Source organism: Cucumis sativus, chromosome 6 (assembly GCF_000004075.3).
Source record: "Cucumis sativus cultivar 9930 chromosome 6, Cucumber_9930_V3, whole genome shotgun sequence".
Classification (NCBI taxonomy): domain Eukaryota; kingdom Viridiplantae; phylum Streptophyta; class Magnoliopsida; order Cucurbitales; family Cucurbitaceae; genus Cucumis; species Cucumis sativus.
The window spans coordinates 29,650,566-29,666,298 of record NC_026660.2 but is presented as its reverse complement, the minus strand read 5'-3'; the positions used below and the strand labels follow the sequence as shown (position 1 = coordinate 29,666,298).

The following is a 15,733-nucleotide window of genomic DNA, read 5'->3' as shown; positions in this document are numbered from 1 at the left end:
CTTTTTTCTTTGTTTTCTCCTTTCATAATCATTGTTTTTTCCTTCAAACTTCCTTTATTTTTATTATATTAAAAAAAGGAACGACATAGTTTTGGCCTTTACCTAACATAATTACAATTATTTGGAGAATCTGTAACATCCGTATCGACCATGTTTACTTTACCAAATTTAATTATAATATTGAATTCTGTAACGCCTCTAACCTGCTTATTCGGGTTTCTTTCTTTCTTAGTCTTTTGAAAACTGTTTTAGTAACTTTGAATTTCTAAACTCATGCACAGTATTTTTATATCTGTTGAAGATTTTAAAACCGAATGTTATAAAATAAGCATAGTTTACAAAACCTGAAAATCGAACACCCTACTATTCTTATATTATGTTTTGTTTTTGTTTCTTTTAGAGGTAAAGTCAACGTAACAAGTAACAAACAACTCAACTCCCAACCTCCTTTTTCAGGATGTTGGAGAGAGTGATACCCTTGAGAGGACCCCAGAGATTGCTTGACAAAACTTCTTTCAGTTTAAAGAACACTCTTGAAAGGAAGTCAAAGATGTGGTAACATCAACATACTTGTTTTTCTTACAAGGGGTGACAAGAAAATAAAGCAATATCTTCAATAAAAATCTGAATATTAGAAAGTAAAGAAACTATTCCATTAAGAAGTTTGATAACCCCCGATGCATCAAATTCAACCATAAGCAGCGAATTCATCCCAAGTCACTCTCGCTTAACAGCTAACAAACCTTCACCATAACCCCAACTTCAAGAAGACAATTATCCCATTTCTTCTGCAACAAAAAAGCATCTACTATGATTTCTAACTGAACACCTAAAAATCTCTAAATCTTAAATATAATGTCAATTAAACTAAGAGATTCCAGAATCGAACTCCTGTTTCATGGAACAAATGTCATTGTGATGTCTCCACAAAATCCAAAGGACAACTAGAGCACACGTGATCCAAATCTTCTCCTACACATGACACTCTCGTTAGGTCTTAACAATCAACACCTACACCTACTCCCTGTCCACACCAAAGGAAACCACATGAGATGGTATAAACATTCATTCAAAATTCTTTGAGAATTTACACTCAGCTCACATAATGGGGCTTGTTGTCTCTACATGAGATCTCTACCGTAAAAATAAAAATAAAAACAACAATAAGAAAAAAACAGAAGCCAGGTAGAGCAGATTCCTTCAGTCATTCTGTGTAAGTTTCTAACGATGGGGGTGGCAAGGATTTGAAAATTTGAATTCACGTTCATGATTTGTTTTCATGTACACTCTTTATATACTTTCATATATACGCTTTATGTACTTTGGATACGTATGCTCTGAGCGACTCTTTTTTTATACTTTCATTTCACCATGAATAAAGCATAAGATTATTATATTTATTAGATACAAACGAAAATAATCAGTGCTACAAGAAAACGAAAATTGGATACAAAAAAGCACAATAAATTTGGTTATTAATCATAACATATCATTTGGAATAACTGAAATTTGAATTTATGATGGCGATTTATCATAACATAATAAAATTAGTTTACAAACATAAAGAAATTAGTTTCAGCTTGAAACTTTTCATCATATGATTGCCCATTTGTCATGATATCAAAACAATAAGCCCTATCATCCAACTTCTCACTAATAACAATTTATGGAAGTGTTTGATATAATACAAGTTTATTCTAACTCTTAATGATATTTGAATACTTAATTCACTAAGACTTACATTTGGTAACTATTTTGTTTGATGCAATAAATATGGATATGGAATGAGAGATAGAATGTAAAGGTTTGAACTTGGACATCATAGAAAAGAGAAGACGTTCATTGTGGGTATGGCCATGTTGGGTAGTGATCCCAAATGATACAGATCATTAGGGAGAGAATTATGGGCCACATCATTGTCCAATGCTGATGGCCCAATTTTCTTTTGCTTAATTTGACCTTTAATTAGTTTCCTCTTTCAATTGTATGATTTCACATGAAATAATAATGACGTGCTCTAAATTAAAAGAATAATTAGAAGGGTTGGAGATATGAATGAACAAATTCCTAAAAAATTTAAGGAAGTAATTGGCGCAACACCTTACCTTATAAACTGAGCCAAAAGATCATGGTGTTTATAATGAGAATCGAAGTTTTAAATGGGCAGACACACCAAAATTACAATATTATCTCAAAGCTAAGAAACAACTGTTTAGAGTTAGAAACTGTTGGTTGGAGCTTAGGTTTATTTGTCCAATGCTTCCACAAAGAGAACAAGTTTTGTTTTGGTACGGCGGTGCGGGTACTCAAACCTCTTATTCATTTGTAATCAATGATAATCTAAGTTTGGTACCCTGTGTCGGATAGTAAAGTTTTGGAAGCTAGTAATTTAAACCTACATGTCGCTATACTCCCATTTTACCATACATAGAGAGATAAGAAATGAAAAGTACTATTAATAAATAATACGGATCCACTCCGTAACAAAACATCCTTCCACAACTACTCTTTTAAGCTACTAGCGGACCAATGCGATAAAGTTAAAGATAGAAAGGGTAAAGTTACAAATTTTGGTCCCCTACCTTCGAGCTTTAAAACTAAGAATCATTTACCTATAATTCCCAAATAATGACAGCAGTTTTTTAGAAAGAATAATGCACATCCATGCGAAGAAGGAGAGAAAATAAAAGGTTTTCAAATACCGAGGCGCCCACAATATATATTATATACTATAAGAAATAGTAGATTGTTTAAAAATTTAAGAAGGAGAATTTATTATTTAGAAAAAGGAAAGGATGTAGCAAAATCAAGTTGGGTGTTGTTCGAACTTGCAAGTTGGCATAAATCGAGAGAAAAGAAGAAAAATGGTGATGAAATTAAGGATAGTGTATTAATGTGGAGTGTATTATTTGTTGGGATATATTCATGGAATGCAACATTGGAGAGTGAAGAAGCAGAGTCCGAATACGCCTCCTTGACTCCCTAAACGCTGTGGAGTGTATTATTTGTTGGGATATATTCATGGAATGAAGCATTGGACAGTGAAGAAGCAGAGTCAGAATACGCCTCCTTGACTCCCTAAACGTCGTACCCTTAACGGCTGTTACACCAAATCAAAGGTCCACTCTATTTCTCTCTCTTTCTCTCTTATTTGTTTAATTACCCCTTTTAGAGCACACCATAAACATAAATCAAAGCTTTTGACAATACCAATCCACTGGGTTTGTTAATGTACTTCTTTTTGTGTGTTTTTGTGTATCAGTAGATCTCTCCAGTCTCCACTACACTCTCTCCTCTGTTCCCCTAGACAGCGACACGTACGTTCTCTATATTTCCTCTTCTTAATTCTACTTCAATTCTATATATAAATTTTAATTCAATGTCGGATACATATAGATAAGGTTGGAATTATTATTTCTTTCAATTTCATCTCAAAATAAGAAAAACACACACACAGAATTTCTCAAACTTTGAACTTATGCCATGTTTTGTCGTTTTATACAAATTGCTACCTATGTTGTATTGTATGTATATATGTATATATATAGAGATGGAGAAGGTGATTAAGATTGGTATAAAAATTAGATGGCGGAAAAGGGGAGTACCAGCGACCAAGCTGCATCGGAGCGGTGTTTTCTGGAGTGGATGAAGATTCAAGAGGACAGCCAGAAGGAGCTTTTCCAAGCTCTGAAAGCCATCGAAAACAGACCAAATTCAAACCATGAAGAAACAGAGCGCCAACTCACACAGCTTGTAGACAAGAGCATCGAGCAGTTCCAAGACTACATTGATCGACGAATGCAGCTAGCCAAAAACGACGTGTCGCTATTCTTCGCCCCTGTTTGGTGCAGCACAAGAGAAGCTTCACTCCTCTGGATCGCCGGTTGCCGGCCCTCTGTTTTCATCCGTTTAGCCTATTCCCTCACCGGGTACGAACTGGAGACCAGAATGGCGGAATTTCTTCAGGGGATGAAGTCGATGGAGGAATTAGCTGGAGAGTTGACGCCGCAGCAAATGGAGCAGCTGGACAGTCTGCAGATGAGAACGATAAAGGAAGAGGAGAGACTGACGTCGGAGCTGGCGAGGGTTCAGGAGGAGATGGCGGATCAGACGGTGGTGGGAATTGCGATGAGATCAATGAAAGAGGAAGGTGGAAGTGAGGAATTGGAAAGGGCTTTGGAAAAGCAAGATGGGGAAATGGTGAGACTCATCCAACAAGCCGACAAATTGAGGATCCGTACGCTGAATGAGCTGACGGAGATATTCAGACCGTTACAGGCGGTGTTGTTCTTGGCATTCAGTAAGAAGCTCCATCTTAGCATACGCGAATGGGGACAACGAAGCGATCGAAGGCACGGCAGATTTCGTAATTCCTAAAAATTTATAATATCATATCAAACAAATTTTGGAACTCGCTTCACATTTCACAAAATTTAAACGGAACAAAACTAATTTTATGGTGTCTTAGGTTTGTATTTTCTGTTCTTCTTTCGCAGCATTAAATTTAAGTTTATATATATTTTGTTCATCCATTAAAGATTGCATATCACTATATAGTCCACTCAAACCAAGTCAATACACTTTTAGTTTTTTTGTTTGTTTGTTTGTTAAACCAATTAAATATCAAATGAGTTAAGCTAACAACCAATTGTTATGAGCTTAATAAATGATTAGGTATGGTTACTACTCATTAAAATGATATATTATGTCACGAGATTGTAGCTTGAGAAACGAAAGCATGGTTTTGAATAGTCTTCTTCTTTTTGTCTAAATTATTCTAAGGGATAAAAGACAATGTGTGTCTTCTTAGCAATTTGTTTATAGATTTTATTCTCTCGATCATTATGTGAGTTGTTGGAATTGACAGAAAGGCCTTGGGAATTTATTGTTTGAAGGGTTTAAAAGAAATACAGAGTCAATAGAGTAGTAGAGAGTTTGGGAACAATAACTCAGAAGAAAATACACTTTTTTGAAGAATGATGAAATGGGTACGTAGTTGTATATATTAAGTAGTTATCATTAACAAGTAGGATTTGATTAGGTGTGGGAGTGACGAAGAATTGTTGTATAGTTAGAGGTAAGGATTGGTAGATTATTAAAAGACAAATTAGGAGAATATAAAAGAAATGTGTTGGAAGGTAGAAATATTAGGTGTCTTGATCCCACCGATGAAGGGGGAAAATGAATTGCAAGACGCCCAAATATGAGGCGACCGCAGTTGCCAACTTGCAACAACTAGAACCTCGTCTTGGCTTATAAGGGCAACAGGTAGAGGCCCAAACATTCATGCATCTAACTTACTTTCTTCTTGTTTTTGTTATTCATTATTATTAGGATTCAGTACACACAATCTCCAACTCCAACTCCAACTCCAACTCCAACTCCAAATCCCACTGCACACAAACTCATGCACTACTCCACGTCTCTCTATATTTCTTAACTATATGCTCTTCCAAATCCATATTTATTTGTTTTTATATTATATATATATATATTTCATTTGTTGCACGTTAATCATGCACTCACCCTGCTACGTGCCCTCACCTTCTATCCCATCTTCCCATCGCTTGACACCTATTATCTCTCCCCAAAAATAAATATATGAACGAACCTATTATCAAATTCGAACTCTAACCTCTCTTTGTTACATTTTTAACTTTTGTAACGTCTCTTCACTCCAATTATCCTCAGTTAAACCTATACATTGTTCAATTATTCAATGAGTTGTAACGCCTTTACAAACTTTATGGATAATTTATAAACTTTATCAACGCATGCTCTCGTCTAGAAAGAATGGTTAGGAGGCCAAGGTCATTAGGCAATCCAACAAAACTCTTAACAGGGATGAAATTTGAGCACCAACTTGGCTAATAATGCATACTCAAGTTTAAGTTTTCCAAAATTGATTAAATAACAATAAACAGTAATTTTCCTGCAGAGAAAAGAAAAGGTATGTTTTCAAAATTTATAATAAAAAGCTTATGGATAACAAAAAGTTTTTTGACTGTCGACGATAAATTAGCATTGAGAACTCCGAATGTTTATTGAAACTAGATGAATCAATATTTGAATGGTCTAATGAAACAGATGAACTAAAGTTTGAATCAGCTTCAAGGCATGAGGTTAAAATAATCAATAATTTTAGGTTGAAGTTTAAAATGATCAATAATTTTACGTTAAATGTGGAACAGCCCTCACAATATTTAACGTGAAAAAAATTATTGAGAAGTTCACACCAATATAAATGGCTGAATTTAAGTTCAATCCACTTAACAGCGTAAAACTACTCATTAGACTATCCATTATCCTACCTCCCATTGTTTTTTTTTTTTTTTTGAAGTATATACTTTTAATTTCTACATTTAACACCAAAATGACCCATTCAATTGACATACTATTTCTTTTACTAGAGATAAAATTGAACTCTCTCATACAGTTTAAGGACATGTAATTTAATGCACATTAATAAATAATATCTCATACTTACCAAACATTTCTGCACTCAAATTTGTTATATATGTTGAGAGTTGAGACAATCACAAACATTAAAAAAGTATATACAAGAGTAGAGTATAGTTAAAAATTGTATATTAGTTTAGTTTATATGTTTACTGTCTACATAATAAAAAAAGAAAATTAAAATTTGTATAATTCATGACATATAATATATGTTAATGGTGAAGATGTCTCCTCCTATTACAAAGTGAGCGGGAAGATGGGCCGGGTTTCGGCCCATTAGGAGGGAAACGGAACTGGGCCCTCTTTGCACATGATTTCTCGTACCAAAAATGCAAATATCCAAAATTCCATTCCCCATTTCTCAAAAACATTCTTCAACTTTATGAAGAAGATATCGTGAGTTTTGGATCCTGAATCTTGATTTACACGAAAGAAATATCTTGAATCCATGGCTTTCAAAAGTATAGTTATCATAACTTCTTTTAGTCTTTGAATCGAATCGACTATTAGAAAGAAAGAAAGAAAAAAAAAGTGTCAAACAGAATAATGAAGTGGAATTCTTCAATATATGTATAGTTGTTACTTTCATCTGTATAATTGTGAGATAGAAAGAGACTGGAAAATAGATGGTGGAGAAATGGTGATCATCGTGTTCATATTGAATAATTTGTAATGTAAAAAATATATATACGACTGTGATAGAAGATTCTTAACGCTGGATTTGACTTTTATATCAATCATTAAATGTGATTAAATTGAAAATTGGAGTCACCCTAATACATAATAATTAAAGATATTGGAATAGAGTTAGGTTTTATAGGTAGTGTAGGAGTTGAATGTAGTAGCTTAGCTTAGATGAATAATGGAGATATCCCACCTCTTTACTCTCAAAGAAAGAAAGAAACTGCAGCTCCATCCATTTCAAACTCAAAACAAAACTATATCTTCACATTGATTGTATAGATTCATTACAATCCAGATTTATAACTCATGGCCCATTTAATTTCAAACGCACATTATGATTACAGTTGCAAATCCTTTTCATACCAAACTTACAGAAATTTTTATTTTATTTTTTTTCCTTTCGGTGTGGAATTCTACCAATTCAAATACATAATTGGAATATAATGTTAAGTGTCACGTGGATTAATTTATTGAGATAGACCAAAATCGAGAATTTAAAAAGATAGGAGAGGTCCATATAAAAGCTGATCAAGTTAACAAACCAAAATCCGCAAGACCCAACATTTATTCAACCCTCATGAGTACTTTAGGAGATTAGTCTGAATGAATGAACTGAAAAGCCATGGGGGAGACTGAAGTAAACCTAAAGAACCCATGAAAGCGAGCCTTGAGGATTACTTTCCTCCTAAAACTACGTTGATTATTCAGTTTCTTCATTTTAGAAGAAACTTAGAATATTTTTCATTAAATTAATTAAGACTTACCGTTGTTCCATTTGCTGGCATCGACACAAATAATTACTGCTAAGAGCATAGTCGTAAGAGAAAGAAAAAAAAAACTTCATTAGTACTCATTGAGATGGATGACATACGTGCTACGACATTACACTTTTTGACATATTTATAATTATTATATTTTTTCTCCATGTAACATTTAACGTTTAATGATGAGATGAAGTTTTATTATATACAACAAAAGAAGAAAAACTTTTGCTCTGTGTAGTGGAACAAAACCTCATGTCAATCTTTCTCTTAAAAATATGGTCAAACAATTCTTTTTTTTTTCTTTTGTAAAAAAGCACTACTTTACTTCACTGATTTAATTTACATTATTATAGAAAGTAATCATATATAGTTTGAAATTGGATATCAGTGCTCTATGATCTGAAGAATGAAATGATAACAATTAAATGAATAAAAACAAACTTTTATTAATATAAGGAATCAACCAAATTGTGAAAAGTTTTCAAAACATTAATGAAAGCTCAAAGTAATCAAATCTTTTATTTATCTTGTCTTTTATCCCACTTTGTTAAGCTAATTAATTAATGACATCAAACCCTTTATATTCAATTGAATTATTTTGCTTTGTTTTTATGGAAAAAACTATGATGTTTTGATGCCAAGTTTGGATGGCCTCTTTGAATGAAAACAGTAAATAATAAAAGGAGTAACTTTATTGGAATTGAGAATCACCTAGAAAGTCCAAAACCGGAAAATGGAAAATGTCAAACAATCTCAACAATATAAGAAGACAAAATGCTTCACATTTTCTTTCAAGTTAGGTCACCAAATAATTCAAATTTATGACTATACATCTTACATTGCATATTATAATAATATAATAAATAATTAGTTTGCCTTTAATTCTAACAAAAATGTTGTTTCCATTATTTGTGATCTTAATGTTGTCTTCAAGGATTTAAGAAACTAAATGTGATTGATCTAATAATTAATAATTAAAATCGTCATCGTCATAAGTTGTCAATAATTTTATAAAAAATCATGGGCAATTACAACTAAATTAACATTCCTTCAACCGGTAGAGAAGAGAACAGGGAAGTTTTAGGTGCTAATCACTCCATATTATAAAATTATTCAGAGCTAACCTAGCTAAGCTCTTACAATTTATAAAAACCAAACCGATGTAGAAATAATAGATACAAGTAATTAATAAATAATATCTTCTTAGCTTCCACATGGATTTTGATTTGGAGTATAAATTATGAATGATTGATGTATTTTTTTTAGGGGGGAAAAAAGAAGAACCCACATAGTAGGGGTAGCTAAAATTGATGTAATTCATAACACAGATAGCCAATTCTTATATATGGTACTAACCCAGTAGCATAAATAATAATGCGGATTTTTGCAGAATTATGTAAAGAATAGTTGCACCTTCTTAGTGGGGAAGAATAAATTTAGGGACCCATTCAGTTCTATTTCCCCTCCAATTATTACCCTACGGAAACAAGTGCATATAATAAGATATATTATTAGTCAATTGGGTAGGTGATGAAACAAAAACCATGGCTCTCCTTTTACTTTTTCCCAACTCACTCGTGTGTGGACTCATATTTTTATGGATAAATCACGTTTCATTTGATCAATTACTCCAAAAAAAAATGTGGTAGATATAATTAGATTAGAATATATATATATATTTATCCATTCTTTCTAATTAATCATGCCTACGTACCCATTCATGTTCTGTCTTCATTGTAAATCTATCACATTATTCATCTAACTTATAAAACCATTTTATGTTGTTGGGCATTTATATCTCTTATGCTGTCTTTATGTCAAAGCCTAGGCTTTGATCTTCACACCTCACTTTATCTCTCATCTAGTTTTTCGAATTGATTTGCATAAGAAATCATGGCATTATTAGTTGTAGTAATTTTTATTAGTATATATATATATATAAAGCATATGAGCTACTAGGGGAAATGAATGAAAAGTGTAGGTGTGCCTGTGGTTGGATGACATGTAAATGTGTGATGGTAACGCAAGAATTCTGATAAGAATTGTTAATGGAGAATTTGGGGGGTTGAAGTCATAGGTGTGGGGTTGCTCTACATATTATATATTATTTATAGACCATACCTTTAATTATTCTTTTACAAATTTATTATTAGGTTTTTGTTGGCTATGGAAGTTGGAACTTCTTAATTGTTTGCCTTTTTACACACTCCCACACGAAACCAATAAATAAGGCTAACCTTTAAGCTTCGGTTTTATTATACAGATACGTGTGCAACCACAAAATGGATTTTTCTTTTATATTACTATTATTATTATTATTATTATTATTATCAATAAATCTGAACACATTGGAATTGGAATGTATATATAATAATTTATTGATAAGGAAAAAAAATGCTTCAACAAAGATGGAGTAAATGCATGTTTTTTTATATATCATTTTCATTCTTTTTCTAACGTCACATTACATAACATATTAACACACACTATATTTAAAGTAAAGTCCAAAAATTTTTTACCTTTTTATTTGAGGCAGCTAATGGTTGCTGTTATATATATATTTGCCCAATAATAATAATTAAAACTGTGAATAACGTAAAAGAAAAACCGTGGCCTTCATATTTTGCAAATAAGAAAAGTCCAAAGTTTAGGTAGGAATTCATTGAAAAAAAAAAGATGTATATAGGTATGGGACCCCATATATTTTGTTTTTCAATATCAAGTCTATCTATTCACTGTCAAAATTATCTAACAAAATAGCTAATATATTTGTTTTGTGATGGTCTCTTAATAATATAAATTACAAATAATTATTCTCTGAAGCAAGATCACATTTCTATAAAAGGAATTCCAAGAATATAGTTTAGAAAAACGTAAAAGAATAGATATACACTAAAAGAATTTATACTTTCTCTTTTTAATATTGGTTTTCATCCAAGAAAATTCTAAAGTCAAGTATGGGTTCTTAGCTTGAAATATTTATACATTAAACGATCTTTTATGAAATTTTTTCGAGGAAGTATGTGGTTAAAAAATTGTGATGGAGTGGTTCAAGAGGATGACCTTAATTCTTGATAGAAACAATTCAAGACAAGAAGAAAGAATACTGAATTGTAAGAAATGTAATAAAAGGTGTGAACCATTAGGGGTGCATAATCTAAACTCAAATAAGTGTAAGCATGTGTTAGCTACAGTAGCATATGATGTGTTCAAATAATAATTTATGGCTAATTAGAGGAAGTTTTTGTAGCATTGAGGTGAGGTACTGAGTCAATTAAGGTGAGAGAGAGACAACTGTCAAAGGAGAGAGAGGGGGCCAGGAATGAAAGAAAAAGAGAGAAAGTCACATGAATATTTCCAACAGTTTTTGTGGAAATTAAACTCCATTGGTTAGCATTATTGGATTATTATTACAACCACAAGTGGCGAGACATCCAAAAATATGGTCATTTCTTACTTTTCTTTCATAAAAATATGTGCATGAATGAATGAAGAAAAAAGTCCAAGAATATATATCTCTCATGAATCATGGTATATCTGATTCCAAATATTAAAACCAAGTTACTTTTAGAAATATCAAAATATACTTTTTTTTCTCTCTCTCTCTCTCTCTCTCTCTCTCTCTCTCTCTCTCTCCATATAAACATCAACTTGGAATTGAGTTCATATATGTTGATTATTTGAAGCTGTGGTGAAATCAGCTTTTCTTTTGGTTCAAAGATTGAATCTTCAATCATTACCTACAAAAGAGAGGAAGATCATATAAAGTTCAGATATTCTGGATGAAGGAACCTCATCATTTTCAATTAATGGTTAGTATATATGTTTCTTTAATCCTTATTCTCTCTATTTCTCTAAAGAATTGACTTCAGATTATAGTTTGTGAGTTTGTGGTATATATTGGTTTTTTTTGTTTTTTTGTTTTTTTTTTTGGATTGTACAGTCTTCCAATTGATGATCTTGAAAATACACTCTCCATTGTATTTTATGTATTGAAAAAATTAAACTTTCTGTGAATGGATTCTACAATTATGACTAAATTGACCTTAAGTTTTAGGTTTTGAAAGAAACCTAAATTTCATGGTTAAGTCATCTGAATGACGATCCTTCTGCAATTTTCCTTTGCACACATCTTAAATATTCTATAACAAAAATCATAAACAGTAGTAAATCGGTACATACATCACTCTTTGGTTGTTCAGAAAGCAAGATAATAGATTTAGGGCATTTAAACGTCAAGATTTTACCCTTTTGAGAATTTGTTTAAGATAATATATCCTATTTTTTTCTTCTCTCACACATAACACTTAGGTTATAGCTATTGAAATACCATATATATGTTTCTGTAGTAATAAAATATATCGTGTGCAGTTGATATATACAACAAGTTAACAACACACAGGCGTATATATCCTCACATCCATATTTCCATATGGGCTTTTCTTGTCTCACAGTATTGCAGCAACTTATTATTGAATTTTCGAGACCGAAGGAAACGCAGTCGAAGCGATGAAAGCGGAGCCGTTGAAGAGAAGTTGAATGCATTGATGCCGTCAAGAAAATGGTCATTATTTGATTTGAATGAAGAGGCAAGTGTTGAAGATGGTGATGAAATGACTATAGAAGAAATAGAACAAAATGAAGAAAGAAAATACGAAAACAGTTCAACAAATAATAATGAGAACAATAGTGATAATAACAACAATAATAATAACAATGGAAGAAGAACAGCAGTGAGGCAATATGTTAGATCAAAAGTGCCACGACTACGTTGGACACCTGAGCTTCATCTCAATTTTGTGCATGCTGTTCAAAGGCTTGGTGGACAAGAAAGTAATTATCATTCCCTTATTGTTAATTCTTTTTAAACTAATTTATTGTTTTATTTTTCAATTTTTCAATTTTTCAATCTTTCATCTTTAATTTTATGTTTTATTTAATTGGAGTTTAGATGATTTTGTAATTAATGGATTTATATATAAAATATAATTGTAGGAGCAACACCCAAGTTGGTTCTTCAGTTAATGAATGTGAAAGGACTTAGCATTGCCCATGTTAAAAGCCATTTGCAGGTACTTCCAAATACTAATAGTAATAATAATGTGATTAATTTTAGCTTTCCCAAACCCTAATTAACTCCACAAAATAAGAACATATTGCTTTTTCAGATGTATCGAAGTAAGAAGCTCGACCAATCAGGGCAAGGTACTAATTAATTAAGTTCTTACTCTCTATTCTTTTATTTATTTAATTTCAATCACTTTGAAATTGATGGTATACAAGTGTTATACATATATATATTTCTTGGGTTAATTATATAATAGTTATAAGAGAAGCATGCGATGGGATAAGGATGGGGTTGATGCATGGAGGTGGGAGATACTACAATAGCAACAGTAATGGGGGGAGCAATATGAGCATGCTGCTTCAGCAAACAACTCACCAATATTCTCGTTGTTATCCATTCACAAGGCATCTACATACCCAATTTGGAACTCTTACAACTCTTTTACACTCTCACTCACCTTATCATCCCACTCCTCCTTTCAGGTATTATATATATCGTTCGTTTAACTAAAATCTGTCTAGAATGACTTTTCATTGAAATGCCTAATTGAAATGTAGATGTGGCATGCAGGCAAGTTTTGGAGCAAAAGAATAGATGGAGTACTAATTTGAATATGAGAAGAATGAATAATAATAACAACAGTAATAATAATAATAATAATGGAAGCTGTGAATTGATGAGGAGAAGAGGAAATTATAATTGGGAAGATCAAGAGGGGAGTGATGTTGAGATGAAGAAGAAAGAGAAGAGATTATTGATGTTAGATGAAAAGAGAGAAGAATGGAATGAAGCAGAGCTGGAGTTAGGACTGAGGCATACAACAACTACTCAACAAATTACCACTGAGCTTTCACTTTCTTAAATGCCAACATATATATAATATTAATTGTGTGTGTGATGTCATATATAGAGAGACAGAATAGGGCTACAACCATTAGTTTTTTTTTCTTTTCTGGTGATCAAGTGAAAGTTGGTTTATCAGTGCAGAGAGGAGAGATATGAGAATAATGTGGTCTCTTATTGCAAAATCACCCACCCCATAATTGTAAGGAATAATAATTATAGGGCAGGGAGATATTAAAGGAAATGAAGTTTTTTTTTCGTTTTTTTTTTAGTTGATTGAGAATGAGGTCATTTGGTTTGGGCATTCACATTCATTGCATACATAACCGAACACGTGCACACACATCATTGAATCCCCATGGAAGTAGAAAACTCTTATATAATTATAATCTGTATACTTAGGTTTTCTCTTCACACCTATTGCATAATCTTCACTTTAATATACAAATAATGTTCACAACTCATTTCTATACGTCATGGACTGCATATCCAACATCAGACAACAAATGCCTTTCACTTTTTGTGTTCATCTATATATTAAGTTATGTTTGGATAATGGTTTAACTTATCTTTAGATATGCTATTAAATCCATCATTCACTAACTTCGGTGAATTTCAACCGAATTAAAGGGTATATTTTTAATCATGGGGTTTTAAGAGAGTCTCTATTTCAATTGGGATGTTGTTGAGCTTAAAAAATAAATAAAATAAAATTTGTAAATTTCAATTGGGATGTTGTTGAGCTTAAAAAATAAATAAAATAAAATTTGTAAATTTGGAGGGTAGTTGCATAGAGCTCACAAAAGTTATTCGTGACAAGTAACATGATCAAAACTTCAAACCAAAAGTTTGATGATTGCTAACTAAATATAAATTTTACTAGTTAAGAGATACACCGTTAACTAGAGTTTGAATCACCCTACACAACCATATGCTTCTTTAACTAAAAAATAATTAATAAATATTGCTTGAAGATTAAAGTTAAATAGTTAAGAACTGTTTTTTCTTTAAGAAAAGGATTGTCTTTTTTTGAAACGTGGAAGAACAATAATTACCTCAAAGTTATTGAAACGAAGAAGATTTATATTTTCTCCATTCTGAAACTAATAAAAGAAAAAGAAAGAAAAGAAAAAGAGAGAGTAAAACAAGTACTAAAGCCCTTGGACTTGGGAAATTTCACACACAACAATTGGAAATTTCAACAATCTAAGTAACTTGCATTGGTATATTCATTCTAATCTTTACTAAAATATAAAAGTTTGTGTGTGTGTGTGTTGTATTGGAATCAAAAGACTGGTACTTCTAAAAAAAGGGCTAATCTGAACTGAATCCCACTCCTCCTTTGAACTTAGGGCTGGAATAATTCATGAAACGTTGGGCTATTTTTCAAAAGGGCCATATAAAAACGAACAAAGTTGGGCTTAAATTAGACATGTAGGCCGAGCTTTTGACGACACATAGAGAAGGAGAGAGAGATAGGTTATGAGGCAAAATGGAAATCAGAAGTCAGTGGTGCTTGTGTTTGACTGAAGAAGGCAGTGCCAACTACCAATCCCAACCTCTGTTTATGTTTGCCTTCCTCTCTCTTTCCCTTCTGCTGGCTGTACTGTAACAAAATTGAGATAACGAGAAACAACATTCAACCAAATTATACAAAACAGTTCAGAATGTAACTACCATTGAATTTAAAGCTTTGGGTCAATAGGGGTATTGACACTGCATCAAGGAATCACAAACTAATTTATAATAAAATTAAATTGTTCGAATTAACTTTTTAAGAGCTTGAAATCACTTGCTTAATATATACAGATAGAAACTATAAACACAAAGATATGTTAAACACAAGTGAAAGGTAAAGTGTTCAAATTCATTAAATTCCTCAAGTTATATTATACAGATGAGAGTTTCGGTAGAA

At 32.0% G+C, this 15,733-nt stretch overlaps 2 protein-coding genes across 6 annotated transcripts; both read left to right on the top strand.

Moving 5' to 3' along the window:
• Positions 1-2,780: 2,780 nt before the first annotated feature.
• Positions 2,781-4,549, top strand: LOC101218358 (protein DELAY OF GERMINATION 1). 3 transcript variants are annotated; one of them, XM_031886780.1, is made up of 3 exons: positions 2,781-3,119; positions 3,266-3,317; positions 3,586-4,549. In XM_031886780.1, the coding sequence occupies exon 3, from the start codon at positions 3,586-3,588 to the stop codon at positions 4,375-4,377; it is 792 nt and encodes a 263-aa protein (XP_031742640.1). In that variant the 5' UTR covers positions 2,781-3,119; positions 3,266-3,317; the 3' UTR covers positions 4,378-4,549. The 3 variants fall into 3 exon arrangements, with proteins under 3 accessions (XP_031742640.1, XP_004134926.1, XP_031742639.1); XM_004134878.3 differs by having other exon boundaries at positions 3,263-3,317; XM_031886779.1 differs by having other exon boundaries at positions 2,781-3,317.
• A 6,863-nt stretch (positions 4,550-11,412) lies between these two features.
• LOC105435965 (two-component response regulator ORR24) lies at positions 11,413-14,089 on the top strand. Of its 3 annotated transcripts, none has more exons than XM_031886721.1 (6): positions 11,413-11,719; positions 12,362-12,740; positions 12,903-12,979; positions 13,058-13,112; positions 13,232-13,457; positions 13,533-14,089. In XM_031886721.1, exons 1-6 carry the CDS (start codon positions 11,690-11,692, stop codon positions 13,567-13,569), a joined length of 804 nt encoding a protein of 267 aa, XP_031742581.1. In that variant the 5' UTR covers positions 11,413-11,689; the 3' UTR covers positions 13,570-14,089. The 3 variants fall into 3 exon arrangements, with proteins under 3 accessions (XP_031742581.1, XP_031742580.1, XP_011658250.1); XM_031886720.1 differs by having other exon boundaries at positions 11,438-11,719; positions 13,546-14,089; XM_011659948.2 differs by having other exon boundaries at positions 11,444-11,719; positions 13,076-13,112; positions 13,546-14,089.
• The last annotated feature ends 1,644 nt before the right edge of the window (positions 14,090-15,733 follow it).

Coding starts and splice junctions, on each gene's coding strand:
- LOC101218358 (XM_031886780.1), top strand. CDS start 3,586: ATGGCGGAAAAGGGGAGTACCAGCGACCAAGCTGCATCGGAGCGGTGT.
- LOC105435965 (XM_031886720.1), top strand. CDS start 11,690: ATGAAGGAACCTCATCATTTTCAATTAATG. Junction 11,720..12,361: donor CTCATCATTTTCAATTAATG/GTTAGTATATAT, acceptor CTTGTCTCACAG/TATTGCAGCAACTTATTATT. Junction 13,458..13,545: donor CATCCCACTCCTCCTTTCAG/GTATTATATATA, acceptor TGTGGCATGCAG/GCAAGTTTTGGAGCAAAAGA.